At 57.3% G+C, this 27803-nt stretch overlaps 3 protein-coding genes across 3 annotated transcripts; all 3 read left to right on the top strand.

The window, feature by feature from the left end:
- The first annotated feature begins 651 nt into the window (after nt 1-651).
- Nucleotides 652-4467, top strand: JDV02_007074 (uncharacterized protein). Its single transcript, XM_047988529.1, has one exon. It carries the CDS (start codon nt 903-905, stop codon nt 3474-3476), a length of 2574 nt encoding a protein of 857 aa, XP_047844527.1. The 5' UTR covers nt 652-902; the 3' UTR covers nt 3477-4467.
- A 12886-nt stretch (nt 4468-17353) lies between these two features.
- On the top strand, nt 17354-22151 carry JDV02_007073 (uncharacterized protein). The gene is made up of 4 exons (XM_047988528.1): nt 17354-20274; nt 20443-20805; nt 20868-21102; nt 21154-22151. Exons 1-4 carry the CDS (start codon nt 19389-19391, stop codon nt 21632-21634), a joined length of 1965 nt encoding a protein of 654 aa, XP_047844526.1. The 5' UTR covers nt 17354-19388; the 3' UTR covers nt 21635-22151.
- A 1240-nt stretch (nt 22152-23391) lies between these two features.
- JDV02_007072 (uncharacterized protein) lies at nt 23392-26334 on the top strand. Its single transcript, XM_047988527.1, has 2 exons — nt 23392-24675; nt 24802-26334. Exons 1-2 carry the CDS (start codon nt 24401-24403, stop codon nt 26225-26227), a joined length of 1701 nt encoding a protein of 566 aa, XP_047844525.1. The 5' UTR covers nt 23392-24400; the 3' UTR covers nt 26228-26334.
- The last annotated feature ends 1469 nt before the right edge of the window (nt 26335-27803 follow it).

Below are 27803 nucleotides of genomic sequence, written 5' to 3'. Positions count from 1 at the left end.
TGCACCGGACAATGCAGCCCGCAATGCGTACCTAGTAGTACCTTACGTACAGGGCAGGCCTGCCTTAGCGACCCGAGATTTCCTGGGGCGGCACAGGCATGTACCAAACATGCCGTACCCGTGGATAGCACCTCCACCCCTCGCAGGATTTAGCCCTGGCCCGCGCCTGGGGTGTCTGCAGTTCCCCCAGGGCCGGCCAGCCGCCCGTCCTGCAGGGCAGGGCAGGACAGGACAGGGCAGGGCAAAGTTGACATGCGGTTGATGGAGCTGTAGCACGGTCACACAAGGGGCATTCATTGGCGCTCAAGGGCCACCGGACGCGACAGCGCAGCGCCCCGGCGCGTGTCGCGTCAACGACCCCCTGTAACAGGCGTACCAAGCGCTGGAGCTCGCTTAGCGCCGCCACTGTGCGTGAAGGTGTTGGGTGCCGTCAGCCGTGTTCTGCCCGAGCTGCAGGGAATTGCTCGCCTGGGGCGCTTCGAGATAGTACCTCCTACTATGGATGTTGCCGACCGACAGGACCGCCCGCCCAACCCGCTGCGGCGCGGCTCCACACCAGCCCGTACCTTCTCCCAGGGATCCAGCTAACGTTACCTATTGGGTGCCGCCGCTCCACACACATCACGCACCCACCTCAACCTCTCTCTGGCAGACGCCGTTTGTTATGTTTGGTTTGCAGCGCATCAAAGGCGTCCAGACCGACCGTACCCGACGCCAGGTCGGACAGAGCCAGGAGAAGCGCTCTGCGACGGAGACCGGCAGCCCGGCTTCGTCAAAGCCATTAACAGTTCGCCGCCGCGGCCTCGACTGAGGTGTGCGGTGCTCCCGTCACTCCTTAGGTTAGTGGAGGGACCGAGTCCCCTCGACCCCTCCCTCCATCAACATCGCCAGCCGTGGCGACCATGACCGCGTCCACGATGCGCGCCCGCAGGCGCAAGGTGCTCCGCTCCGTCTTCCAGGCCGACGTCTCCCAACCCACACCTCTGCTCGCCTCGTCGGCGCCCGGAGAGCCCTTTGGCGGCCCACCAGCTCACGCACATGCACCGCCGCCTGTGCCTCTGCCTCCCATCAGCGATCAGGTTCGCTGGGATCGCGCCTGGCACGTTGTCACCTCGCGCATCCATCTTCCTTCCTCGGTCGCCGTCGAGGACTCCTTCGGCACTCTCGCCCCAGAGTCCCAAGACTTTGACCACATCTTTCACGACTCCCTGGCCCTGCTGCTAAACCCCGGCACCAGCGTCCCTGGCGCCGCGCACACCGAGGACATTCTTCACTGGCATACGCAGCAGGTGCGGCAGCACTTTGTGCACCATGTCTTGCCTCTTCTGGCTGCCTGCTGTGCCCAGGGGGGTCAGCAGCAGATTCTGCTCGGCAGCATACAGACCCTCGAGGCCGCCCACCGCCAGTACCTATATGGGCTGACGCTGATAGTCCGAGGCATCGATGATGACGCCGCCCGTGCTGCTGCCGTGGCCAAATTCAGACGAGATCTTCACGCCGTTATTGGAAGTTCTTGGGCACCGGGTCTGACAAATGCGCTACGCGGCGTTCTCTACCGCCTCCTGGCCAGTAACCTGCATGTCGGCCGAAGGCAATCGGGCTCCGAGCCACCCTCTAGCCAGGACGCCCGCGAATCGGCCGCTGCCCGCGAGGAGCTTCTGAGTCTTCTCGAGTCTCTCAAAACGGTTGGCCTGGCGGGGGACAAGTTCCACGTCCTGATCGCCGAAGTCATGGACAGTTGCATGCGCAAGTTTGTCCAAGATACGTACTCGCGCGTGTGGACGGCCCGAGAGCCTTTGCATAGTCCTGACGGACCAGTGACATCTGGTTGCCTGGAGCATCTGTGCGACTGGGTCGAGCGCTGCTACGGTCGCCTGGCCGTTGAGGTCTTCAGTCGCATAGGCGGCCGTGTTTCGTGGAGCGACGTCAGTCAGTGGAAAGACGTCGCCATCGGACGGCTGGCAACACTGCGCATGGAGGAGCTCTTTGACATTGTCCTGCACTGGCCTGACAGCAAGGGCGGCCTCGATGACCTTCGCTCCGCGGTTGCTACCCCTCAACGACGCCTGCAACTGACAGACACCTTCTCCGCCTCACTTCAAAGGCGCTTGCTGCATCCAGGCTGTTCCACGTCGGACATACTGCAGACCTATATCTCGATGATCCGCACATTCCATGCGCTTGATGCTTCGAAAGTCCTACTTGACCGAGTGGTCCACGCTTTGCAGCTCTACTTGTGTCAGAGAGATGACGCTATCCGCATCGTCGTCACAGGCTTGCTCTCTGACCCCCGTGCCGCCGACACCGACGAGGGCAAGCGCAGGCTCGTCGAGTTGGCAGTGATGCTCAATGACACGTCGCAGCAGCAGCGGGCTCATAGCGACGACTATGACCTTGACTGGAACGACATGTCGTGGGTGCCAGATCCTGTCGATGCTGGCGTCAACTACAAGAGACCCAGGAACGAAGACGTCATCGGCACGCTCATCAACGCCCTCGGATCACAGGACATCTTTATCAAGGAGTTCCAGCTCATCATCGCCGAGCGTCTGCTGTCGAGCCAAACTGGCTTCCAACAGGAGATCAAGGTTCTCGGCCTGCTGAAGAAGAGATACGGCGAGAATGCTCTACAGAACTGCGATGTCATGATCAAGGATATACACGATTCCAGACGCGTCGACGCTACACTGCGCAAAGGCCTTCGGGCCGGAGATGGCGCGAAGGAAGACGCGCTGACTTATCACTCTAAGATCTTGTCCCGGCTGTTCTGGCCCAGTCTCCCAAAGGAGGGATTCAAAGTGCCGCCTCCAATTGCCGCGATCCAGGAAAGCTACGAATCCGGGTTCGAACAGCTCAAGTCGTCTCGCAAGCTAAGCTGGCTAGACCAGCTCGGCTCAGCTACCGTGCAGCTGGATCTGGAGGATCGCTCCGTTGAGCTCGAGTGCAAGACGTACGAGGCTGCTGTCATATATGCTTTTCAGGACGACGGATCGGGGCCGCCTGGTCCCCAGCAGCGCACGTTCAACGAGATATGGCAGAAAATCATGATTGATGAGGACTTGCTGCAGCTTGCCCTCAAGTTTTGGGTGTCGAAGAAGGTATTGCGCGATGTCGGAAACCAGACGTATACTGTCGTTGAACGCCTCGATGACGGCGCCAACGCGGCACCAAACAACGAAGGCGATGAGGCAGCCGCGCAGAGCGAGGATGAGGTCGTCCGGCCTTCGCCGCGCAAGGCTAAGACGATGGATCCCAAGGAGCAGGAGCGTCGCACGATTTACTGGCAGTTCATCGTGGGTATGCTGACCAACTCGAGTCCGGCAATGCCGCTCGGGCAGATTTCAATGATGATGAAGATGCTCATTGCCGACGGCTGCCCCTGGAGCAACGAGGAGCTGCAGGAGTTTCTCGGCGAGAAGGTGGCCGCGGGCGACCTGGAGCTGGGAGGCGGCAAGTACAAGCTGCCCAAGAAGTGACCGAGGAAGGAATTCGAGATGAGGAGATGGGAGCATCTCTTAGGAATTACTGCAGTGCGATCGCTAGAGGCGCACGGGACACACCTGTCCGTGCGTGCATAACTGGCGATAACAACCGACATGGAGCAGCATCGGACATTGATCAACCAGATGGCGAGGAGCCCATCCATCTGCCGACGCTTTCGGCTGCAGCACTTACAAGGGCCATGCCTGCGCCGGAGCGATGCCGGCCTTGGAACATGTCCTGTTGCGCGAAGGGAGGGCCTTGTTCGAGCACGAGGTGGGCTTCGGGCTGACGAAGCGTAGCCGCGATTGCTGAAACAAGGCCCGTCGGCTACAAGGGGCGGCTTATCCTGCGTTTGCCTTGTCTACTACGCGGGACGTTGCAGGCCCCAAGCATGGGAGCAAGCATAAGACGCTTGTTATATCATACTACGTTAGTACTTCGTAGCAGGCAAAACGAAGAATACCAAGGGCGTCAGCACCTGGGATCCTGCCGGGCCAGGGCCTGTGGCTCGTAGACAGTCTCAAACATGCCGTTGGCGCACCTTCTCGACTGCATCGGCATGTGCATCCACGTTCATCCGGGTGCCGCGCCCTTACGCCCATACGTACGTACAGTATACGTACGTGGGTGAACGAGGAAGTGTCATATGCTGGGCCAAAGCTTGTCGCGCTCGGACGAATCACGCATCGGCCTGGCGAGCGTCGACGGCAGCCGGGGCACCGCAAGCGAGGAGCCGGCTGGCCAGGCGGGGCAAAGTTCCGGATCTGTGGCCCATTGGAGCTCCGAAGGGGCCGGGTCCATCGGGCGGCGGGGCAAATGCCGGCGGGGGCTTGCGGGTGGCACGGGTGGCCCGGGGTTGGGCCAGGACTGCGTTGCGACTGGGTTCCCAGGCGGGCAGTGTGAAGAAGTGGTGCGAGGCAAGGGGAGCTGACACTGCAGCTGGAATCTCCAAAGACGAACAAGAAGATGGACAAGAGGGAGGAGGGACAGACAGCTGACACGGCGCGCCGAGCTTGGCCTGGCCTCTGCACGACGCGAGGAGGCTCTTCCTTGCGGGCGTCGTAACACACGAGCAGCTGGCTGGCTCTGCCTTGGTCTCTATCGCTGGGGCTCCTTTGGCGACGGCGAGACTGTAGTAGGCGGTACGTAAGTGACGAGTCAATCGAACGACGTCGCGGTCGTGAGGGGGCACAAAGATCGCGGCGACGAAACCGGGCTGGACTGCGGGCCTAACGTGGGCCCCCCAATTTCGGGCACACCCATTTTCGGGCACCCTCACAACACCATAATGCATGCATCGTGACTTTCGATTGCAACATTAAAATGCGGCCAATTTGACCGATTTTTATATTATCGTGACTATTAAAGCTGCCATTCATTGCATAGGGACTTAAATTCGCGCTGTTGGTTGACTCGGGCGTGTATCGCTGGGTTAAGCATTCGTGCTATCTTTTCCCTTGTCTTAATGACCTGCTTGATGTTACTAAACCGGTGATTCGAATCGAGTTTAATTTTCTATCTCTTTGGAGGCCGAAGACGCTCTAATTGATACTCCAATTTCTATATCTTTATATTGGCCTTAGCGAGAGCAATATTCTGCTTGTTAAGCCCGCGGCCGACCTTGCAAAATAAGCGCCTTATCGTCTGGGTTGCCTCTCCTTCCTTGACGAGCCTAATAACGAAGTTACGTACCTCTTATAACCGCCGTGGTGTATATAATAGATATATCTCTAGGCTCGGCTTCCTTTTTAGCGTCTTAGAGACCTATTAGGCTAGATCGTAGTCTTATAAGACGAGCTGGCTTATAAGGGGCTTAGCTATATTGACTAGCTATAAGCCCGACCCTCGCCAGCCTCCTTATATATTCCTAACCGTTAGAGTAAGCTTCCGGGCATTATAATAAGTCTTGAGAAATATAGCCTTTCTAATTGGGCTCGTATCATTATAGATAATGAAGGTCTCGAGGGCATGACGATAGGCTGCCTTAAGCGGCGTAAAGTAAGAGACGTTAAGAGGCTAGAGGATATATAATATATATAGCGGTAGGAAAAGTAGGAAAACGCCGTGTAATGGGGCCGGCGCTGTGTGGCAGGAGCCGGTCGGGTTGTTGATATTTACGTGCTATAGAGGAGGGAAATAGGGGTTGTATGCCGAGTAGCCCCTATACGCGCGGCGCCCGCTACGTGCGGGCCTACGTGACTGGCTGCGGGCATGAGTCAGCGTGGGCCGTAGCCATACGTAGCGTTGCTGCGCCCGGGGCTGCGCCCCGGGCTTCTTATTAGGCCAAGCCCTTTACATTACCCCCCCGCTCCCTCTTCCCCCCCCCCCGGGGCTGGCCCCGGCTGCTATGAGGGGGCTCGCGATGGTCCCTTGCTCGGGCCCCTTAATTGGGGGCTCCTTTTCCTTTATGCCTGGCGGCCTGTAAGTGGGCGCGCGCGGCTAGCCTTTATTGCTGCCGGCTATATGGTGCGTAGGTCCGTTCGTGGGGGCCCTACTTCCTTTAACTGGGCGTCTCTACCCCCCTCGGCGCGGGCCCTACCCGCCGGCCCGCGCGTACTTACGGCCGGCCGGGTTAACGACTTCGTAACGGCCGTTCGCCCTAAGTTGCCCTCCGAGCGTTACGTAACTACTAATGCGGCATAACTATAAAAGGACCTCTTTCCCCTAGGCCCGGCGGGCTTCCTTCCTTCTTCTTATATCCTTACTATTGCCGCCGCCGCCGCGCCGTCGCCGCCGCTGCCGTAATAATAGCAGTAATAATAATAATAATAATAACAATAATACTAGCAATAGCAATAATAGTAAGCCCGCTCGTCCCTCCTTCCCCGTGCTCCCCTGCCCTACGGGGCGCGGGGGCGTGCCGATCCGAGCTAACGTTAGGGATAGATATCGTCGGAGTCCTCCTAGGCTGGGCTCTCGGAGCCCTTATCGCCGTCGCCGTCGCCGCCGCCGCCGCGGGTCCGTCGCCCCCCCCGCCTCGCGGTAGCTATGCCCGGCCCCTCTACTACGCTCCGGGCCGCCGCCGTCGCTATCCTAGCCTCCCCCCCCCCCGCCGCCTGCCTTGCCGCTGCCCCTCGGGGCACCCGCTATAGCCGCTCGTCGCCGCCCCCGGTATCGCCCTCTATAAGTATACCCGCCTCTCCTCGTGCGGGTATCGCTAACTTAGGATAGAAGAGGGCAAGACTTAACGCTCCTATCGGGGAGCTCCGCTCCTACCCTTACGTATATTACGCCGGGCTAGAGGCCGACTACGCGGCCCGCGCCGGTTAGTCGTAGGGTAGCTATTATAGCTGCTATATAGCTAACCGCGCGTGCCGTTAGTCGGGCCCGGCCCTCCTTACCGCCTTACGCGGCCGAATCTCCGCCGCCGATACCGCTACCGCCGCTACCGCCGCTACTACCGCTACCCCCCCCGCTACCGCCGACGCCGCTGCCGCTATTGCCGCCGCCGCCGAGAAGGCAGAGGCTAAGGCGAAGAAGGTACTAAGCGCCGCTTACGCGGCGACCCGGTACCTTTAGGAACTAAAGCGTATAGGCCTCGTGCCTAAGTAAGTCCCCTCCCTTTATCCCTATGCGGTACCGATGATATAGCTACTAACCCCTATATAGAGGTAGCGCCGATAACCTTAGTGCCCCCGCCCCCGCCCCCGTCCCCGCCGCCCTAGCTACTACCTTAGGCAGTAATGCCTAGCTATTTGCCGAGGTAGGTGCCCTTAAGGACCGCCTCGTAGCGGTCGAGACCGCTATTACCGCCCTCGCTAGGGCTCCCCCCGCCGCTATTGCCGCTATTGCCGCCGCTAAGGAGGAGGAGGAGGAGGAAGATAAGGAGGACGAGGAAGAGGACGAGGAGGAGGAGTAACCGCGCCCCGTAGGGTAGCCCCCCCCTCTCGGGGGGGGGTAAAGTTAATACTGACGTTTCTTTTTAGCGCTCCTTATTAGCTTATCTCGTAAAACGTTTATATGCCTTAGTATGCCTTACCTCTTCGAGCGGCTCCTATATTGGCTCGAGATATCCGTTCTATTTAACTAGGGCTTCTTCCCTAGCTCCCCGGCTATAGGGCTTCTAATAGACCGCGGAGATCTCTTCTACTTTATAGAATGTATCGTCGCCCGCTCGTATTAATACGGGCTAACTATCTAAAACGGCCTAGCCGGGTATAAGGTCGTTACTTACGCGCCGTAGCTAGTCTATATAGAAACGGTTATATATGCCCGAGGGCAGGCCCGTTAGCTCGACTATATACGGGCCTACTACCCTATTGACTATATATTTCGAGTATAGTTAGTCGAGCTTCTTCTTCGGTCTTATAGAGGTATAGTTATAGAGGTCGAGCTAGATTTTATCCCCTACCTTATACTTATCTATGGGGCCGCGCGTATAGTTAGCCTATCGCTCTTACTTAAGCGAGGCCGCTACTATCGCGGAGCTATAGAGCTTTATAACTTACTTAAGCTTCGTTATGAAGGCCTATACCTTACTCTCTAGTATAGCGCGCTAGCCTATTTCCCTCGTAGGGGTAAGGGGGCCGCTTATAATAGGTTAGGGGTAGTAGCTATAGAGCGCGAAGAAAGGGGATATACCGATCGAGATACTTATTTAGCTATTAAGCGCAAGCTAGGCTATGGGTAGCTATCGGTCCTAGTCGTCTTAGTTATAGTTAATATAGGCCTTAAGGTATACTTGTATTTCTTAGTTAATCCTCTCTATGCCCCTATCTATCTAAGGGTAGTATGCCGTATTAAGTTACTACTCGATGCCTATTAGCTTATAGAGGTATTGCTAGAAGTTACTTATTTAGTTTATTCCTTAGTCGCTCGTAATAGCGGCGGGCTAGCTATATTAACGGAAGTAGTATTAAAGGAAGCGCTCTATATATATAATAGTATTTATAGTAGCTATTAGCTCTAGTATAACTTCCTTACTAAGCCTATCCCGGATAACCTAAAGGAAGCGGCTTCTGCTTATAGGGGGGAGGTCTATAATAAAGTCTATTTAGATCTGCCTATAGAATTAGTCGGGTATAAGTAGAGGCCGCAATAGGCCCTTTTTATACTCCCTCTATATCTTTATGCGGCTATAGGTATTATAGTTGCGGAGGAACCTCCTAACGTATTGCTATATTAGGGGCTAATAGAGCTTACGTAGTAATATAGCTACTATGCCCTCTTTACTAGGGTGCCTAGAGAGGGGCGAATTATAGGCCTGCTATATTAGCCGACCCTTAAGTTCGTTTTACGAGTCTATTCCTTTAGGAGCGGACTTCGCCTCTACCTCCGTTACCTAGGGGGCGCTAGGTACCTAGAGGCGGTCCCTATAGTAGAGGTTCCCTATTGTATCGAGGCTATACTCTACGATTTATACTTTAAGACCGAGCTTTAGGTCGAAGGCATAGGCGCCGCTCTTAACCGCGCGAAAGGCGCTTTAGTATATCGTATCCCGCCCTACCTCTCGCTACTATAAGGAGCTTAATTAAGGGTCGGAGAATAGGGTCGTCGGTATAGTCGAGGTAGCGCCGATATATATACGGAGGGCGCTCTAAGGGATAAGTTATAGGTCTCTAGCCTCGCGGTCTTCTTAGGTCTCCCGATCTTAGTCCCTACGAGAGAGTGCGTTAGGCACTATAGCTAGCCTACCCGGCCTATATTTTAAAGAGAAGTTAAACCTCGAGAGTAGCTTTACTTAGCGCGCCTACCGCTCCGATAAGCGCTAACGGGTCATAAAATATTCTAGGTTTTTATAGTCCGTAAATACCGTAAAGCTCTCGTAGCTATAGAGCTCCGCCGACTATTATTTTAGGTAGCGGATAATCGCTAGTATCTCCTTATCGTAGATAGGGTAGTTCCGCTCGGCGGGGGATAGCTTCTATAAGTAGAAGGCTACTAGCTTCCGTTAGCTATTTATATCCTATAAGAGCGTTCCCCCTAGGGCGGTCCCGCTATAGTCCGCTTCTAAGAAGGTAGGTAAGTCGGGGTCCTATTGCGAGAGGATCGGGGCTTTCGTAAAGAATTCCTTAAGGGCTTCGAACGCTACTTAGTGCTCTCGCTCCTATACGAATGGAACCCGCTTCCCCGTTAGAGCTATAAGCGGCGCCGCTATATCCGAGAACTTAAGTATAAAGACCTAATAGTAGTTAATAAACCTAAGGAAGCTCCGCACCCCCTTTTACGTCGTTAGGGCTAGCTATTCGACGACCGCTTTTATCTTCGCGGGGTCCGCTTCGATACCCTTACCTACGTAGATAACGAAACCGAGGTATTTAACGGTCTTAACCCTAAACTCGCACTTATCTAGGTTAAGATATAGGCTATAGTCTCGTAGCCGCTCGAGTACTTACCGTACCTTTACGTAGTATTCCTCGAGGGTGCCGCTCGTATAGATAAGGATATCGTCTATATAGGCGGAGTAGAAGTCGTCTAGGAAGTCCCGTAGTACGCTATTAATATAGCGTTAGAAGGTCGCTAAGGCGCCGCTAAGGCTAAACGGGGTAACTATCTACTTAAAGAGACTATACCTCGTACGGAAGGCGGTCTTTTACTCCTCTCTTACTACTACCTATACCTTATAGAACGCCTATACTATATCGAGCTTAATAAACTAACGGGCGCCTACTAGGTTACGGAGGGTATTACCGATAAGGGGGATAGGGTAGCGGTCCGCCTTTATAATAGCGTTAAGGGCGCGGTAGTCATAATAGAAGCGGAGCCCGCCCCCTAGCTTCTATACGAAGAGGATAGGCGCCGCCGCCTCTAAGCTACTAGCTTTAATAAACCCCTTATCGAGAAGGTCGTTAAGGGTCTTTCATAAGACTAGTACTTCCTCGCGCGATATACTATAAAGCGTACTATAGGGCATAGGTAGGTCCTAGCCGTCTAGGCCCTTCTTAAGGGGGATCTAGTAGTCTATACCGGGCTTATAGGGGTTGAGCTTATTTACTTCCTGCTTCTCGAAGAGTAGAAGTAGGTCGTAGAAGCGCGGCGGGATAACCTTTTAGAGTTCCTCTCTTGACTTAGGCCGCTTAGGCGTAAGCGCTTTTTCGATATCCTTTATGCTAACGGCGAAGATAGTTGCCCTAGCTACGTCGCTACCCTCTTGCTTCCTAATCCGCCGTATATACCTTACGAATATCGATACTATAACGTAATAGGCGTCTTCTATATCCCTCGAGAGCGGGCTATCGAGGGGCGGCCCTTAATAGTGCTATACCTATATTTGCGATAGCCTATATTATAGCCTACCCTCGTGCGGAACCGAGTAAGACTTCGTATATTATATTTAGGGCTTCCCTAGGATAAGGGGGAACTCTAGTTAGGGCACTATATAGGCGTAGATAGGCTATAGGTGGCCCTCTATGTCCGCGACTAGCTATACTAGCCCTTTAATAGCTACCCCGTCTATAATGCCTAATATACCCCTTACCTTACGGGAAGGGATCTTCTCTATTAAGACCTTAAGGTCTCGGGCTACTTCCTCGTTTATAGCTATATAATACTCGTATCCCTTATCGATAAGTACGGAATAAAGAGGACTCTTATTAATCGATACTATTACTACCGATGGGGTCGTCTCTAAGCGTCCCTTAAGCTTTATTTTCTCTACTTATATTACTATAGGCCCTAGAGTACGGCTTCGCTCTAGGGTAGCGCTTTTCCTTATGTAGGCGCCGCTTCTTCGCTTCCGTTCTCTTTATTAACCTCGCTCTTAAGCTCTAGCTTAACGAAGACTATATAGCGTAGCCCGACCGAGCTCGACGTTACGGGCCGCTTCGCTAGGGCATAGGGGTAGCGCGCTATAAGGTAGCCGCTCCCTCTATAGCGAAGGTATAGCCCTTCGCTCTTCCTTCTTTCCCTCTTGTCTTCGGTAGCTTACTTAGCTCGACGGGGCTTATCGCCCTCTTTAGTCGAGTCTCTTTAAGGGCCCCCTCTATTTAGGCTAGTCCCGCGCCTTTTAGGGCGGGTAGCCGATATTATAACGTCGCTATAATAGTCGACGGTCGGGATAGCCGCGGGGGAGTAGGCTCGGTCCGCTCTTAGGGGCGCGGGCCGGCGTTCGAACCGGCCCCGGCCCCTCTTCTAGAGCTCCTTAAAGCGCGGGGTCCTCTCGAAGTTCTAAGCGATTTCCTAAAGGCGCCGGGTATATTCGTAAAAGACGACCGGTATCCATACCGTAATAAGCTATTCCTTTAAGGCGTCGGATATAGCATTCCGCAGTACCGAGATCTAGGTATCTTCTATCTAGGTAGACCTACCTATATTTATAAGGGTACTCTCGAAGTCGGAGAAGAAGGTACTAAAGGGCTACCCGTCTCTCTAGCGTAGGCCCTATAGCTTATCGAGCGCTCCTTCCTTAACCCGCTCGCTACTAAAGAGGCGTTCGATATAGTTAAAGAAGGCCTATAGTTCCTTATTGCCCCTAGGTCCTCCCTAGGTCTAAAATCCCTCTATATAGGGCTATAGCCGGGTAGGTAGCGTATTAAGGAGCTAATACTAAGTAGCTCCGCTTTCCCTATTGAGGCCTTCCGCTTCGTTAGTCTTATATTTACTCTTTAGTCGATATAAGAAGAAGTAAAAGTATTCCGTCTTGCCGTCCTACGTTAGCTATTCGAGCGGCTTCCGCTTCCTAGGCTTAGGCGCCGCTCCGCTAGGGGCTGCTAGGTTGAGCGTAGACTATAGCTACGCCCTTAGATATTTAAGTTCCGCTTATTAGAGCGCCTACTATTACGCTAGCTATTATGCCTACTATTGCGCTTATTATAGCGCCTACTATTGCGCCTATTATTGCGCTTATTATTCCGCCTGCTATTGCGCCTACTATTGCGCCTGCTATTGCGCCTACTACTGCGCCCGCTATTCCATCGAGAGCCTATAGGCTACCGCCGGGTCTATCTCTATTGCTTGGTTTACTATCGTAGATAGCATATATTATAACGGGGCCGGCGCTATATAGCAGGAGCCGGTCGGGTTATTAATATTTACGTGCTATAGAGGAGGGAAATAGGGGTTATATGCCGAGTAGCCCCTATACGCGCGGCGCCCGCTACGTGCGGGCCTACGTAACTAGCTGCGGGCATGAGTTAGCGTAGGCCGTAGCCATACGTAGCGTTGCTACGCCCGGGGCTGCGCCCCGGGCTTCTCATTGGGCTAAGCCCTTTATACGCCGGCTTTAAAGCACTTATATATAAAATCGTCGGTTTAATAGCTTCCGTACCTATCTAATATAAGTAGCCTCTTATTATTAAAGGAAGGCTTCGTCTATGGTATAAAGATCTCTTTGAGCTAGGCTAGGGCAATTAAATCGTTAGTCTAGCCCTTTACCGTGGCCGCGAACTTCTAGTTAGCTAAAGAGGCTACCTCTTAAGGAAACTACTGCTATTAGAGGTCTTGGCCCTTAAAGATTACGAGCGGCGTTAGGGCTCGGCCGGTTATAGAGACGTATTCGACGATAGTAGTCTAATAGCGTAATTTAATACGTTTCCGTAAGGTCTATGACTTTTCCGCTCTTTTAAGTACGAGGCCATTTACTCCGAGACCTTTTAGTATCCCTATTTTATCTATATTATATCGGTCTTCTAGTTTGATGGCCTTAATTACGGGGAGGCTTAGTAACTAGAACTATTCCTTGATCCGTAATATTGACGTACTATTGAGCCGTACGGAATTAATAGTCCTGCCTTTAATCGTCTTGACTTCTAGGTTGCGGCGTAAGAAGCCCGTCATCTAGTTCTTACTAAGGGTAGAGAGGTCCCCTCCGGCTTAAAGGATCCTACTTGCGAAGATCCTGACTTATAGATATGTTGGTGGCAGCCCGAGGGCATCTTAGGCTAAGATCTAGTCTCGAAGGTGCCTTTCCTAGTCAGTAGAGAGACGTTGATGCTTTTAAAAAGCTACTTCGCTCGAAGACGCGCCTTTGAGACGACCTTGGAGCGTGACCCTTGGAACCCTATAGTCCCGGGCAGCCTGTAGCTGCGAGGCGCCGTTCCGAACCGCTGCGACGGCTAATTGTAGGTTTTCTTCGCTGTATTCGGTCTTCCTAGGCATCGTGAATAGCCTCATCAACTTGTTTGAAAAAAGCCGCTTGTTGTGGTGTAGAAAACGCGGTCGCGACGCGTGGCGTGGAGACGGTATTGGTGTTGAAAAGGGATGCCCGAAAGTGGGTGTGCCCGAAATTGGGGGGCCCACGTTAGCTGATGCAGGCTTGCGCGCGCGGGGACTTGTCGCCGGAGCGGGCAAAGCCAACGATGGGTCGACCGGTTCGTGCATTGCTGTGGTATTGGCCAACACACTGGCGGTAGCCTCACGCTGGAAAGCCATCGTCCACCATCCATCGCTGCCGTCGTGGTCGTCGTGCCATGTGTACTACCAAGTGCATGGTCCTTCATCCCCCTTCTTTTCTATCCACGGCACGAAACGGGGAGGCGTGATGAGATGACGCCTCGTGTGTGATGGGGCCCCGGTTTAAGGGAGCCCCCAGCCAAGTCAGCGCCCGCCAAGGGGCTGAGGGACCACCATGTGAGGAGTCGTGCGTCGTGCGGAGAGATCAACATGGCGCCGTCATCGCATGCGCCTGTGCTGCGGCCGCTACGAGGTCAGCGATGGGGCGGGGGGGCTGGCTCAATAGTCTGGGATGCGACTCATGGTGTCGAAGTACGTGGTGGTGCATTGATGGCGTTGCTCGCTGGGGCGAGAAAGCGCGCCGTGGATGGACGTACGAAACAAAATGGTCGACTCCGCTGGGCTGCTGTGGGCGTCGAAGTCAATGTGTCGCGTTGTGCTGTACTTGGCACAATGATCCAGGAATGGACAGGTGCGGGCCATGGCTCACAGCTAACAAAGCAACCAGGAGGCGGCCATTTATCCATTATTTGTCGCGAGGAGTCACGCTGCAGCGGTCATGCTGGCATGCTCGTTCCCGGGGCGAGGCACTGTCGTGCGGAGCGTTTGGATGGTCTCCGCTGCGCAGAAACATTTAGCTCAGGCCTGGGGCGTCTTTGCGCCGAAGCTGAAAACAGACAGTCGACATGTAGTGCCGTACGAGCTATCGTCGTCGTCGTCGGGCCCGTGCGGGGATCATGGTGAGGCTGGAGCTCGGCGGCGACTCGAGGGGATAGAGGTGCGACCGCTGACTGGTGCGAACTAAGTTTCCAGGTTGGTCCGTCTGGATATGGCAACCCAGACCACATCCAAGGCTCAATGTCGCTGGCGCCGTGTGGAAGGGGGGGGGTTGCCCTTTTTCTTTTTGCCGATCTGGACCAGACAGACGAGGACGGGGGAAACCGCCCGAAAAGACGTGCAGCACGGGCGACGCGGAGGAGCACAAGATGCCGTGCAACGTTGATTCGGCAGCAGGGGCCTCGTTTTAAGAGTCCGTATACTTCGTACCTTGTGGTGATGCAAGGCCAGAGACGACGAATGCGCGCGCATCGGGTGGCGGATGATGCCCAGGAACGGAAGTCGGACAGGGGACCAGGGCAATGCCGCGTGCTGGCTCACATGACGAACCCCGGGGCCTCTCTCGTTCTGCACGGCGTCTCTTCCTTATCATCAGAGTCAGTGCTTCCCCCTGATGAGCCGGGATACCGTTTCCGTGTGTGCAGGCCGACGTCCCGCGGGTGCGACATGCTCGGAACCTGGTCGTCGTCCCAAGGCGATTGCACTGTGTGAGTTGGCGGCGCCTTAGCTTGCCTGGGGCCGATACGCAAATATCGTGAAGGCACCATTGTCCGCCATCGGTCTGTGGCAAATGCCGACAGCCGCGGTTATGAGGAGGGCGGCCTGCCACGGTGCGCGAGACGGCGCCCGGATGATGAGACAAGCTGGTCGGGGCGAAGCCATCGTGACAGAGTAGGTACCTTTTTAGGTGTTGTAGATTACCTGACGAAGACACTTGTGTTATGGAAAACAAGGGGGGTGGAGGAGGCAGGGGATTTGCCGTGTACCCGACATGAGACGACACGACACGACACGACGCAGTCAGCGGCGTCTGCGAGGGAGGCATTGCATCCATGGATTGCTTCAATATCTGGCTCGGGCGGGTGGTTTTGCGAGACGCTGAGGTGGTACCTACTTCCCTTGTTACTACACGTACAGTACCTACCTTAGTACCTACTAGGTACCATACTTGCCCGTGCCTCGTACCCTGAGTGCCGTACCCGGGCACACGCTGGGCCTTGTGCGCTGCTGCGCTGCACCACTCACCACCTCACTCACTCACTGCCTTACTTGCAGGGCGCTGCACAATGCGGCCTAGTGCCGCATTGTCGCACCTCGCACCGCGCCGGGGCTTTGACCCATCTTGTCTTCACGAGCCATGCCTTGGGCAGCAGACACGAGGCCCTGAGAACAAAGTGATGATGGGAGGACACTGTTGGCGCCATGCATGCTCGACAGGCGGGCGGCGCCTGCCCCGCCAGCCAGTGCCATGACGCCATGACACTCACTACGAAGTACCTAGGTACCTACTATTAAGGTACTTAGGTAAGTACCTAGGGTCGGAGGTAGGTAAGGTATCTAGGGCGCACCGCACCTGCCAAAAGTCTGTCAGTCTGGTGTCATCGTCAGGTGAGCCACGGGGTGGGCGAATCACAGATGGCATCTCGTCCGTCTTCATTGCTCGGCGGGAAGGCGCATTGTACGGTCGTTGTCGTTGTCGTCGTTGGCTATCAGCTGCCGGCCCAGGTGTGCCGAAATGTCCTCTCGGCCTCGTCTCCCACGCCTTTGTTCGCTCCACTGCGTGCGATAGTGATCTGTACTAATCTGTGACATTTTCTCTGTTACCAGGCCGGCCATTGCGTGCTGTGTGGCATTGCCCCTCGTTCCGTCCGTTCGTCCGTTCGTGCCGCCCGCGCCGTCCTCGTACGGGCAGCGGGCACGGCAGCGCAACTCATCAATGCACCTCGCTCGGCGCCTGGCATCTCATTGCTACTAAGTTACCTACCAACCTAAATATGAACCAGGTGTTTCCTGGCCTCCTGGGCCTGTCGGCCTGTCGGCCTGCCAGCACCACTGCCCGCTCCCGCCTAGATGGACTGACAAGGTCGGCCCCGCTTCGTGGTGCGTGTCGTGGTGGCGGCCGCGGCATCGAGTGTTTGGCTCGATACCTAGGGAGCGCCTCCAGCGAGCAAAGCAACGCACAACTGGGCAGCTCAAGAGAAACGCTATCAGAAGCCCAAAAGCATGGCGATGTGATTGCCGACGTGCATGGTCAGTCCAGCCCCAGCCGCCGGTCCAGCATTCTGGCCAACTTTCCCCCCTCCCTCCCGCTCGCCGCATTGATGGTCGAGAGGTTGAGGTGCAGTGCTCGAGGTTGGCGGGGTTTATTAGCGCAATCATCTTGCTTGTGGGGGTACCTACTTACCTTTCGATTTGCCTTTGGAGCTGATGGAACGAACGGACGGATCCAGCACGCCTGCCCACTGCCGCACGCACGCACGTACTACTTACGATGGTGCACACACTGGGCATTGGCGTATTGTGTCACTTGGTCCCGTGCCCGCACCCTCTCTCCCTTTCGCGCCCAACTAGGAACACCTTGACCTCGCAAGTCCGGCAGCCCACCTCGAGTCGTCTCTCCAGCCGAGCCGGGCAGCCAAGGCGAGACAGTGGACAGGTCACAGACGTCGGCCCAGCCATTTCAGGCTGCCTTTGCATGTTGGCGCCACCGCAGCCCGTTCCCACCATGCTGCCCGGGGCTGGCGGTCATGGATTCGAGCACCACCACCAGGTGAGGTGGAGGAGCGGTACACAGCCCAGCAGCACAGCACGGCAGCGCGAGGAGAGGGGTGAATGGCATTCTTGTGAGGCTCGCTCGGGCAGGCTTTCTCACGGCCTGTCCAGTCCGGTCCTGTCTGAGGTCGTCCTCCGTCCGTCCTGTGACTTTTGATTGCCTCCACGACCGCTCTGCCTGGTCCCGCCGCCCACACCCCCCCATCCGCTCACTCGTCCTGGTCGGCTCGTCCGGTCGGTCGGTCGTTGGCAACGAACCCAAGTGAGGAGAGGTGAGCAAGCGGCGGTGGTGCCTCTTTTGGTGACCTTCTGACACCATGAGACTTGCCCCTCTGCCCCTTCATCTGCGCCGCATCCCGCTGGCCTGGGCCCCAAGCATTCCCAGCTGTTGCTCTACCTTCTCCTCCTCGCACTGCTGGCCGTGGTTGTCCTCCTCCTTTTCATCATCACCAGTGCCATCCTCCCCGCCATCGTCGCTGTAGTCTGGCCTCAACAATCGACGACGCCGTTCCTCCGCCATCGCCTGCGCCTACTCATTGTCATTGCGTCGTTACGGCTCCGCGTACGTATCTGGAAGCTCAAAGGCCTTGGCTGGGCCTCTGCAAGCTCTGCCTGTTCCGCCTCGGCGTCTGCATCCGCATTTGGGCCTACCTTGATACGCCTGCGCCTGCGCCTCATGCTGCTACCCCGTTGGTGACTCTCGTGCTATTGTGCTCCCCTCCTCTTATTGTTGTATCGGCCGCACCACCTATTCTCGTCTGGGCCCATCTCCTACTACTTTGTCGGCCGTCTGTCCCGCGATCTGCCCCGTCGTCGTCACATCGCCCAGCTGGTCGGCTGACCGTACCGTGTCCATCTCTGCGGCTTCCACAGGACTGCCACATTCTCGTTGGAATCCGTATCGTCACCGGCACCGGCTCCGGCACCAGCACCAACCTCGCCTCCACCTCGTCCTCCGTACGCCATCGCTCGGCCGTCACATTCAGCCCGCCACGGATTGGAAGCCTCTCCGCAGCATTCTCCTTTGCCCGCCACATCTCCTCCCCCGTCTTCTCCTTCGTCTTCCTCTCTTTCTCTTCCGTCTGTACCGCCGCTTGGCTCTGGTGCTATCCTATCCGCCTCTTCGCTTCTCTTTGGGCTCCGAGGAGATTGCGCCAAAGCAAGTGGCTCGCTTGTTTGCCTGTTGGGTGGACCGTTGGCCGCCTCACTCGTCCGCCCTGCCCTTACCTGCGCCCTTTGCTGGCACTTCCACCCTCGGTCGGACTCCTGCCCTCGCTGTCGTCGGCGCTGTCTTTGATACCCTTTCCGAGCTGGCATCGGTGCCGCGCAAACCAAGCCAGAGAGGCGGCCCTACCCAGGACTCCCGGGACGGACCGATGCCCAAACCTGCGTTTATGTCCAAGGTCGAGCAGTGACGCTGCCGCACATCCTCCTCAGGAGCGAACGATACGGTCTCGCCACGCTCGCAGCGACGAGCCAGCCTGTGGCGGAGACTTCAACGACAGTTCCCTGTGTGCTGCTGGCAGCGACATCACGGCCCCGTCGGCTGCTTGACGGCTGTTCCTCCGCTGCTACGAGGTGCCAAGTCTTGCTCTTGCCAACATTTGCCTCGAGTCCCTCCTTCCCTCCCGATCTCCCTACCTTACTCCTCTGTGCGTCATCTCTATCTTTCGCCAGAGCTCCATCTTGACCCCCCCTCCAATACTTCACCCGCACCTCTCAACTGCGGCCTCGCGTCACGTCGTCAGTCCCCCGATCCCGTTGAGACACCTGCTCCACGCCGCCTTTCCGTCGCTCGTTTGTGCGTCTGTTACCCCTGCTGCCCTCACCTGGTTATTCCCATGAGGGGCTCGTTCTCACCCTGTGGCCGCAGCGTACCTACCGGAGATCATATTGACTAGCCTCGCGGACGGACCTTAGACGTGACCAAGGGCCTCCCAGCGACGACAACAGAACTAGAGCCAGTATTTCTAGACATAAATTTTGTGGCGCAAGGACGGACAAGATTGACCTCGATTCAATCCGCCCTCGACCCGAGTTACCTGGCGGCAGCACAGCCAAGTGACGAGTGCGCGGCAGCAGGACCAGCTTCATTGATAGCACGACAGCTCCGTCAGCCTCCTGGAAGCGTGCCCAGCCGCCTCATAGGGTGAGATATCGGTCGGCCGACCTGAAGTGCGGATGCGATGGACCCCATCAACTACATGTCGCAGAGCTCGCAACAGCTGTCGCCTCGTAGCGACCCGGTCCACGGCCATGGTGCTTGGTTAGCGCAGACGCACCACTCCATGGGCGGTCCGTGGCCGCCTCCTAATCCTCATTACCTACCGTCACCGCAGCCGAGCCGTGGACTTCCTGGCTTGGATCCCTTCCACGTCGGCATGCAAGGGACGTTGCCTCATCCAGATCGCAGCCTTCGAACGCCAACGACGATGCCGCTGCCCAACACCTTGCTTGGCCTGGCATCACTGTCGCAGAACCAGACGTGGATCCCCGCGGCGCCTCCATACCCCGGCGGTCCCGCGAGTGCAGGCACGGCAGGCCACGGACTTCCACCTGTCGGCTTCATAGCCCGCATGGGCGGATCCGAACCCGAGGGCGGCCGGCCGCCTGGCTCGGGGCCGTTGTCAGCAGACGAGCACCGGGGCTTCGTGGACGTGCTTTCAGGCACAAACCCCGTACCTACGGCGCCAATGCAGCAGCGGTTGCAGACGACGGCATCGCGCGATGAAGTTGCTGCTGCAAACGCGAGTGCAGGCGCTGTGCAAGGTGCGACACCGGAAGCGCGGCTGCCGCTGCAGTTCAACCCCGGCGGGCACCAGCGTCCCTTGATAGCAAACGGATCCTCCGCGTCGGCGACGCAAGTAGTGAATCATCAATATCAACACCAAGCTTTGCCCCAACCCCAGCCTCACCACCCCCCACGCCAACGTCTACACAACCGCCAACATCACTCTTTACCCTTCGACCAAACCACTCCTCCGCGCCGCGCCACTGCCCACGGCAGCTCGTCGCCTACCACGCCGCCGTCGCCAAACACGCCACGTCCCCATCATTCGGGGCGAGCCACATGTAAGTTATGAATTTCTTTCCGCCCCGGTTGTTAGCGGCAGCGCTTGGGACCCCAGTTTTGAAGCTCTACTTATCAGCAAAGCTTCTTTTGTTTTTGTTTTTGCACATTCTTGTTCTAGGATGGTAAATGCCATGTCATCTCGTGTGCCCTGGCTAACAAGTACTCAGTTCTCGCAACATCGCTCTCGACACCACGCAACTCGTCAGCCCTTCCATCGCCAGTTTCAGACCGGCGTCGACAGGGATATTCGCGAGCCCGCCGGTACATGAGCTCACGACACGCCGCCGCTTCCGATCCTGTCCAGAACCTCACCGACTTTGTGGAAATGGCCGACCACTCACGACAGGCATTGTCGGAGTCTAGCAGCTCAGGGCTGTCTCGTGGCGGCAACAATCCGATGTTCGACGACGCAGCATCCGTTCGACAGGCCCAACTCGCTCGCGGAGCAGAGGTCAAGTTGATCGCCTCTCGAGCGGCACTGAGAACTCTGCAATCCGTGGATAAGAATGATCTGCCCAAGAGCGAGCAAGGTAAGTAGCCGACACCTGACCACGCGGGTAGGATCATGCTGACCGTTTGTTCGCCAACCCAGTATGCGTCATATGCTACAACGAGTACAACGAGATGAGCCCGGAGGGCGTTTCAGAGGCACCTCTTCGCTTACCACGATGTAAGCATGTGTTCGGCGACCACTGCATCAAAAAATGGTTCGAAGAGTCGGACAGCTGTCCGTACTGCCGCGACAAGCTGCCCTCGGAACCCAAAAATTCGCAAGGTACTGCTCGCGCATTTATGAACCTGATGAGGTTGCGCGGACTGCAGCCGAGGTGAGTGGTATCTCATAGATTTCGCATGGTCGCCATCGCTGACTCTCGTAGCGAGCTGGAGGAGAATCTCTACAGGAGAGCCCTGTCAGGGTCGGTGGCGGATGCAGAGTTCGGGGAGTACGTCCACAGCATGAGACCGCAGGCATTTGTCCATGAGAGACGCTCCCCTCCCGACGACGCTACCGGGCAGGACCAACGACGAACCAGGAGGCGTCGACGAAGTCCCAGCCCCCACGGCGCTCTCGAGGGGGTAGCAGGCAACAACGTCACGGAGGCCCCAGCGCATTCCCCGGAGGCGGTGGTAGATCTAGGCGGCGATGAGGATTCGACGCCCTCGGTGGCCTACATGCGACACATCATGGTGCTGATGGGTGAGGACGCGGTGCAGTCGTTGAACGGGGTCCGTCGACAAGGCAGCTCCACGACGGGAGGCGATGCCGCTGGCGGGCACCAAGGGCATGCCGGAGTCCCACCATTCACTGCCTTTCACAATCCGGGAGTCTGGAGTTCCAGCCAGCGTCGCCGCTGGTGAAAGAGATACAGACGTTGTCGATGATGAGCACAGAGCGCATCAGCAGGACGCAGCCACGCTACACGGGGCAGGTTGTTGGGTCGATGGCGAGCGAGCAGGCAGCTGGAGACGACATAATTGCAAGCACACTGCGTACCGAACTACCAAGTAGGTGGTGGCGAAGCGTATTGCCGGTGGATGGAGGCTATGGACGCTGGGTGGCAGCAAGGAAAGCTAGAGGGGCTGGCAAACTGAAGGCGGCTGTTCTTTATTTTTCTCTTCCTTTATTTTTCTCTTTTCTTTTCGTTTTTAGCCTCTCCCCGGCATGCACTCATGGATGGCGCACTTGCATCAGGGAAGGATGATGGCCGGGCACACGTCGTAGATTGCGCGCCACATTGTACTAAACCATCTCTAATATTTTAGACGAGCACACTGATGGCGGACGGCTGCTATCGAGGGCACATGAGGATGGGGGTCGGGACAGGCGCAACACAGCGGCCCACTTGGGGGCCAGCGCAAATTGATGAGATGAGATGACGTCGAGTTGTGTGCACAAGTCGCATGACGTGAAGTGAAGTGAAGCGACAGACTGCGTCGGAGACATTAAGCTGTTGTGTTTACGTGTCTCCCAGCGAGGTACCCGGGGCGGCTCGAGTTAATGACCCTCATCTTGCCAGCGGGCAGGTCGAGAGGGCTTCGTGCACGATGAGCGCCTACCAATCTACTTGGGACGTTGCAGAAGTGCGTCGGGGTGGCGGGCCGGAGGATCGGGGTCTCAAGTTCGAATCACGGTCCGGTGGGAGACGGGCGGGCTGTTGGGGGGGTGACACTCCATTTTCCCACATGCCACCCTCCCGGTGGCGCGCAGATGGAGCACGGACGGAGGGGGGGACGGAGGGGGGGGGGGGCTTCAGTTAAAGATGTCATGGATGTTGGTTCGAAGAATGTAGGTGTGGGCAGCGCGCTATCGACGTACTCGGTACATAAGGTACGTACTAAGGTAGTATAACGTAACAGGCTCTCGGTCCCCGATCAATGCCTTGTACTAAGGTACTTAGTGTCTGGGGCTCACGGTGAACGAACGAATATACGTAGACGAGATGCAGGGCGGGGGGGTTTCTTCAGACAACGGGGAAAGACGGCGTCATGCTTGGCATCTTGGGGACAAGGGCGGCCCTGCGTGTCGGCGGACATGCGCGCGGGCACAATGAGGGGCTGACTACCTAGGTGCCTTACCTGTAAAGGTACGAGTGGGTGGCGGCGGCGGCGGCGGCGTCAACGGCTGACTGGCTTGTGACGTTTTTTTTCTTTCTAGCTTTTCGCATCCTCGGCATAAGATGTGTGTGTGTGTGTGTGTGGGCGCACGCGTCGTGCTGCGAACCATCTAGGTACGTACCACCATGGCTACCTTACCCACGCCGACCTTGCGTCCTTCGCGCCTGGGTGCTACGTCGGTGCGCAGCCGACAACGTGGGCTTGATTTTTTTGCGTGGCCCCACGCCGTCGTGTCCCGCCGGCGGCAGCGGTGCATTATGCTGGGCGTTGAGCAGTTGAGGCGGCCACGACGTTGGGGCCGGATGGGCGGGCGGGCGGACGGTGGGAGGTGGGATTGAAGGATCTCTGCTCTCTCTCAGTCATCGGGGTTGGGAGATGGGGATTGGGGTTGGGATTCATAGGTACTGAGGTGGTGGCCGCGATGCCGTGCGTATAGTATACGTACGCACGCGATCAATACGCAGGCAGCGGTGGTGGTCACCTCAAGCAAGCCGACGGTAGTTAGTTGGGCGCCCACCCATCTACTAGGACTTTTTACACTAGGGTGTTGAATCATCTTACGACGACTAGTGCTAACGATTGCCATTCGATTGCCATTCGGCCGACGCCCATTGGGTTGGGGCATCAAGCAAGCACCACCACTATCCATCAACTCCAGACGACGCCACTTTTTCTATGCTCGGCTGGGCTGGGCTGGGCTGGACCGGACCGGGCTGTCTGTCACTCCTTCCTCCTGTTCCTCCTGTTTCTCCTGTTCCTCCTCCTCCTCCTCCTCCTCCTCCTCCGACTCGTTGGCTTTACTTCCTCCCTCCTCCCGTCCCCGCCCCCACAAACAAACAAGCAACAACAGCTTCCCCCCCTGTTTCGGTTCTTGACTGCCTTGTTCACCTCACGCGTACTTTATGCGTACCTGCCTACCTACTTGTCATCATTTGCGTCTTCTTCTCCTTTTCTCTCACACACACTCTCTCTCTGCTTCAACGTGCCCAGACTAAAAGGTCTGGAGCGCAGCCTCGGCGACTTGTGCGTGGCACGCGCGCGGGGCCTGCGCTAGTAACTGACCGCTGGGCTATTTGGTAGTACAAGCTGTTGGGCGGCGGGCAGCGAGCGGCGGCGCCGGGCCGAGACATGCGTGCGTCGTGAGGCGTGACGGCGCACAAAGTACAACGAAGGAACCGACGGAAACGGCGCCTCACATCGCATCAAAGTCCATACCTGGCACTCTCGCAATCGCGTTGAGCCAGATCACACACGTCCACGCGTGTGTGCGTTTGCTGCCACCCTCTTGCCTCGTTGACGATTGTTCGCGCAGCTGGCGCTGGACAGACAGACACCTTGGTAGTCAGTCAGTTGGCAAACGCAACCACAAGACGCACACATACGGACACACATACATACCAAGGACTCAGTCGCTCACCCACCCGATCACACTCACACCACATATATACACACCAGACGCCATCACCAACCGCCGCCACTAGAGACAGAACACACCGACAGCCCCAAACCATGGGCGTGCCACTGCGCGCAATGACGGTCGCCGCCCTCGCGGGCTGCGGGCTGCTCATCGTCGTCTACCGCGTCCGCTCGACATCGTACCTGGCCCAGGTGTTCGCGATGCTCTGGTCGACCCAGCTGCTGGCCTGGCTGCTGTGGACGACGCTCGTCTACCCTCACTACACGTCGCCGCTGCGGCACCTCCCGACGGCCCCCGACCCGCACTGGCTCTTCGGCCACGGACCCAAGATCCTGGCTGCGAACCCCGGCGCCTCGCTGCGAGAGTGGTAAGTGACTCCCCTGCTCTCTCCGTCCCCTCACCGCTCGCAAGGAAGCGGCCGCAGATCGCTCGCTCGCATCCCAACAAAGGGGTGGCTGCTCTCAGCTAACGTTACGGGTCCGCCGCCCGACAGGATCACAACGGTGCCGCATGACGGACTCATACGCTACCTCTTCTTCCTCAACCGCGAGCGCGTCGTCGTCACGTCGCCCAAGGCGCTCGCCGAGGTGCTCGTCACCAAAAATTACCTCTTCCCCAAGCCTGATGCCGTGCGCACCTCGCTCGGCCGCGTCCTCGGCTTCGGCATCCTGCTGTCCGAGGGCGACGAGCACAAGATCCAGCGCAAGAATCTGCTGCCGGCCTTTCACTTCCGCCATGTCAAGGGCCTGTACCCGACTTTCTGGCGCAAGGCCAGCGAGCTGATCGACGCCATGGAGGTGGCGGTGCGTGCCGGAGAAGGCGGCGACAGCGACGGCCGCGCCGTCCTCGAGGTCAACTCGTGGTCGTCGCGCTGTACGCTCGACATCATCGGCGTCGCGGGCATGGGCGTCGACTTTGGCGCCATCCAGGACGAGAACAACCCGCTGGCCAGCACCTACATCAACCTGTCGACGCCCACGCCCCAGGCCACGCTGCTCATGGTGCTGGGCATGGTGCTCCCCGGCTGGCTCATCAGCCACCTGCCCGTCAAGCGCAACGGCGAAATCAACGCCGCGGCGCAACGCATCCGTGGTGTGTGCCGCGACCTGCTCGTCGACAAAAGGAGACGGCTGGCCAGCAAGGAGCCACTGGACCTGGATATCATCTCGGTTGCGCTGGAGAGCGACCTCTTCACAGATGAGCAGCTCGTCGACCAGCTCATGACGTTCCTGGCGGCCGGCCACGATACAACGGCGTCGGCGCTGACGTGGGCGCTGTACCTGATGACGCGCCACCCGGAAATGCAGCGGCGGCTGCGCAACGAAGTTCGCGGCGCGCTACCCTCGCCAGCAGCGGACCCGAGCACCGTCCCGGAAATCTCGAGCGCCGACATTGACCGCCTGCCGTTCCTCAACGCCTTCTGTAACGAGGTGCTGCGCGTCTTTAGCCCCGTACCCCAGACGATCCGCGAGGCAGCGTGCGACACGACGATCCAGGGCCAGTTCATCCCGCGGGGCACGCGCATCATGCTCTCACCGTGGGGCACCAATGTGCAGCCGGGTCTGTGGGGCGACGACGCGGCCGAGTTCAAGCCGGAGCGTTGGCTGGCCGGAGGAGCAGGCGGCGGCGGCGGCGGAGGCGGAGGCGGAGGCGACGGGGCCGGCGGCAGCATCGGCAGCGGCGGCGCGGAGAGCAACTATGCCTTCATGACGTTTCTGCACGGGCCGCGGAGCTGTATCGGGGCGGCGTTTGCGCGCGGGGAGCTGGCGTGCCTGCTTGCGGCGTGCGTGGGTCGTTTCGAGTTTGAGCTGGCGGACGAGGCCATGGCGGACGAGCGCAACATCAAGTTCAAGGCGGCGGTGACGGCGCGGCCGGCGTACGGGATGCCTCTGCGGACGAGGGTCGTGGAGGGGTGGTGAAATACCCCGGGATACCGGGCAGGAGAGCGCTCGGCGTCTGTAGGAAATACATGTATACTGTACATATACACATACAACCAACAACCAATAATTCATTAATTCATCGGCATCTTGAACTTGGTGGGTGAAAATTGGTCGAGCATCTTCATCTTTGCGGCCACCACCCGACGTAGCGTTCGCCGTCGCAATGGGTCGGGATGTCGGGATGTGAGATGTGAGATGTGTGTGTGTATGCGTGCGTGTGTGTGTGTGTGTGTGTGTGTGGACCGTTGTATTCGGTGCTACCCACGACGACTTGTCGTCGAGATGCCCGACAGTCTAACATCAGGCGTCGGTCTGGCTACAACGCAGCAGAGTCAAAAAGGGCCATGCATGATTGGGCACATAAGAAACAACCATGGCGTGGAAAGCAGACCGACCGACAGCATGATGCACTACGGCTATAATAAGCAATCGAGATTATTCGCAGCAGCTTCGTCGCTGTTGCGTTTTTGCTCGCCTTGTGCTCGGTGAGAGAGTAGGGTAGGTGGGTGACTGTTGGGCGGCGGCGGCGGTGGCGGCGACCAACTTTCTTTCGCTTTTTCTTTGGGGCGGACTGCCTGGTTGGCAGGGCATGCAAATGCCCGCGACGCTGCCACGCTGGCACACACACACACACACACACACACACCCGCACATGCACACCACATAAGCAGAGTCACAGGCAGCAGACGCAGACGCACATCAACCTCGCACGCATCTGCCCGACGGGTTGTCTGTGTGTCTACGTATCCGTCAGTGAAGAAAAAGAAAAGGGGTGGATATGTGGTGTGGTGGTTGTCTTGGTGGTGGGGTTTTAGTTGGCCGGTTCACTTTTCTGCAACGAGACGATGAGGGACTGTACTGGGTCGATGACAAAGTAAGGGAGACTGCGGTGGCGACTGTTGTTCTCGACTTTCCAGGTTTTTTGGGTTTGCCCTCTGGATCGGTAGGGTGGCGATGGGAGGTAGCATGGGCAGAAAGTGTCCTGAGGCAGAGTTGACGGGTACGGATGATGGGAGGACGCCCGACGTCTGCCTGATGGAGGGTTTTCCTGTTCTACCCAGTGATTTGGCTTGGGTTGTGAGGTGATGAGCGCGCAAGTGGTACGAAAAGTATGGGCGGCCATCTAAGTTACAGCGGCGGCGGAAGACGGCGGATGCTGCGTCCACTGTCCCTCCCGATACCCGTGGACGCCTGCACTGCGCTACACTAGCATGCCATGCCAACCTACCCGCACGGTTTGAGCTGGAGCTCCGGCGGGTCGAAACGGACGGGGCGGGAGGCGCCTTGCTCTACGCTGCCCGCCCGCCCGCCCGGCCGCGCCCACCACTACCGCTTAGCGCCCGCTGGCAACTGGGTTGAAGACAATCGAGCGAGGAACTGGAATGGAGGAAGGGGCCCTGAGACGGGCTGCAAAAATAGAGCAATTCAAGGGTCTTCATAGAGGGGCTGGATGGAATGTTTGGAGGCCACTTCGGCAAGACCCGTTTGACGGGTGGAAAAGGCTAAACTACCCAAGTACCTACCCGCGCTGGCGATATATCGACGACGTCGT

The sequence above is a fragment of the Purpureocillium takamizusanense genome, chromosome 6, assembly GCF_022605165.1.
Source record: "Purpureocillium takamizusanense chromosome 6, complete sequence".
NCBI classification, from domain to species: domain Eukaryota; kingdom Fungi; phylum Ascomycota; class Sordariomycetes; order Hypocreales; family Ophiocordycipitaceae; genus Purpureocillium; species Purpureocillium takamizusanense.
This window is presented reverse-complemented; position numbering and strand designations above follow the sequence as displayed.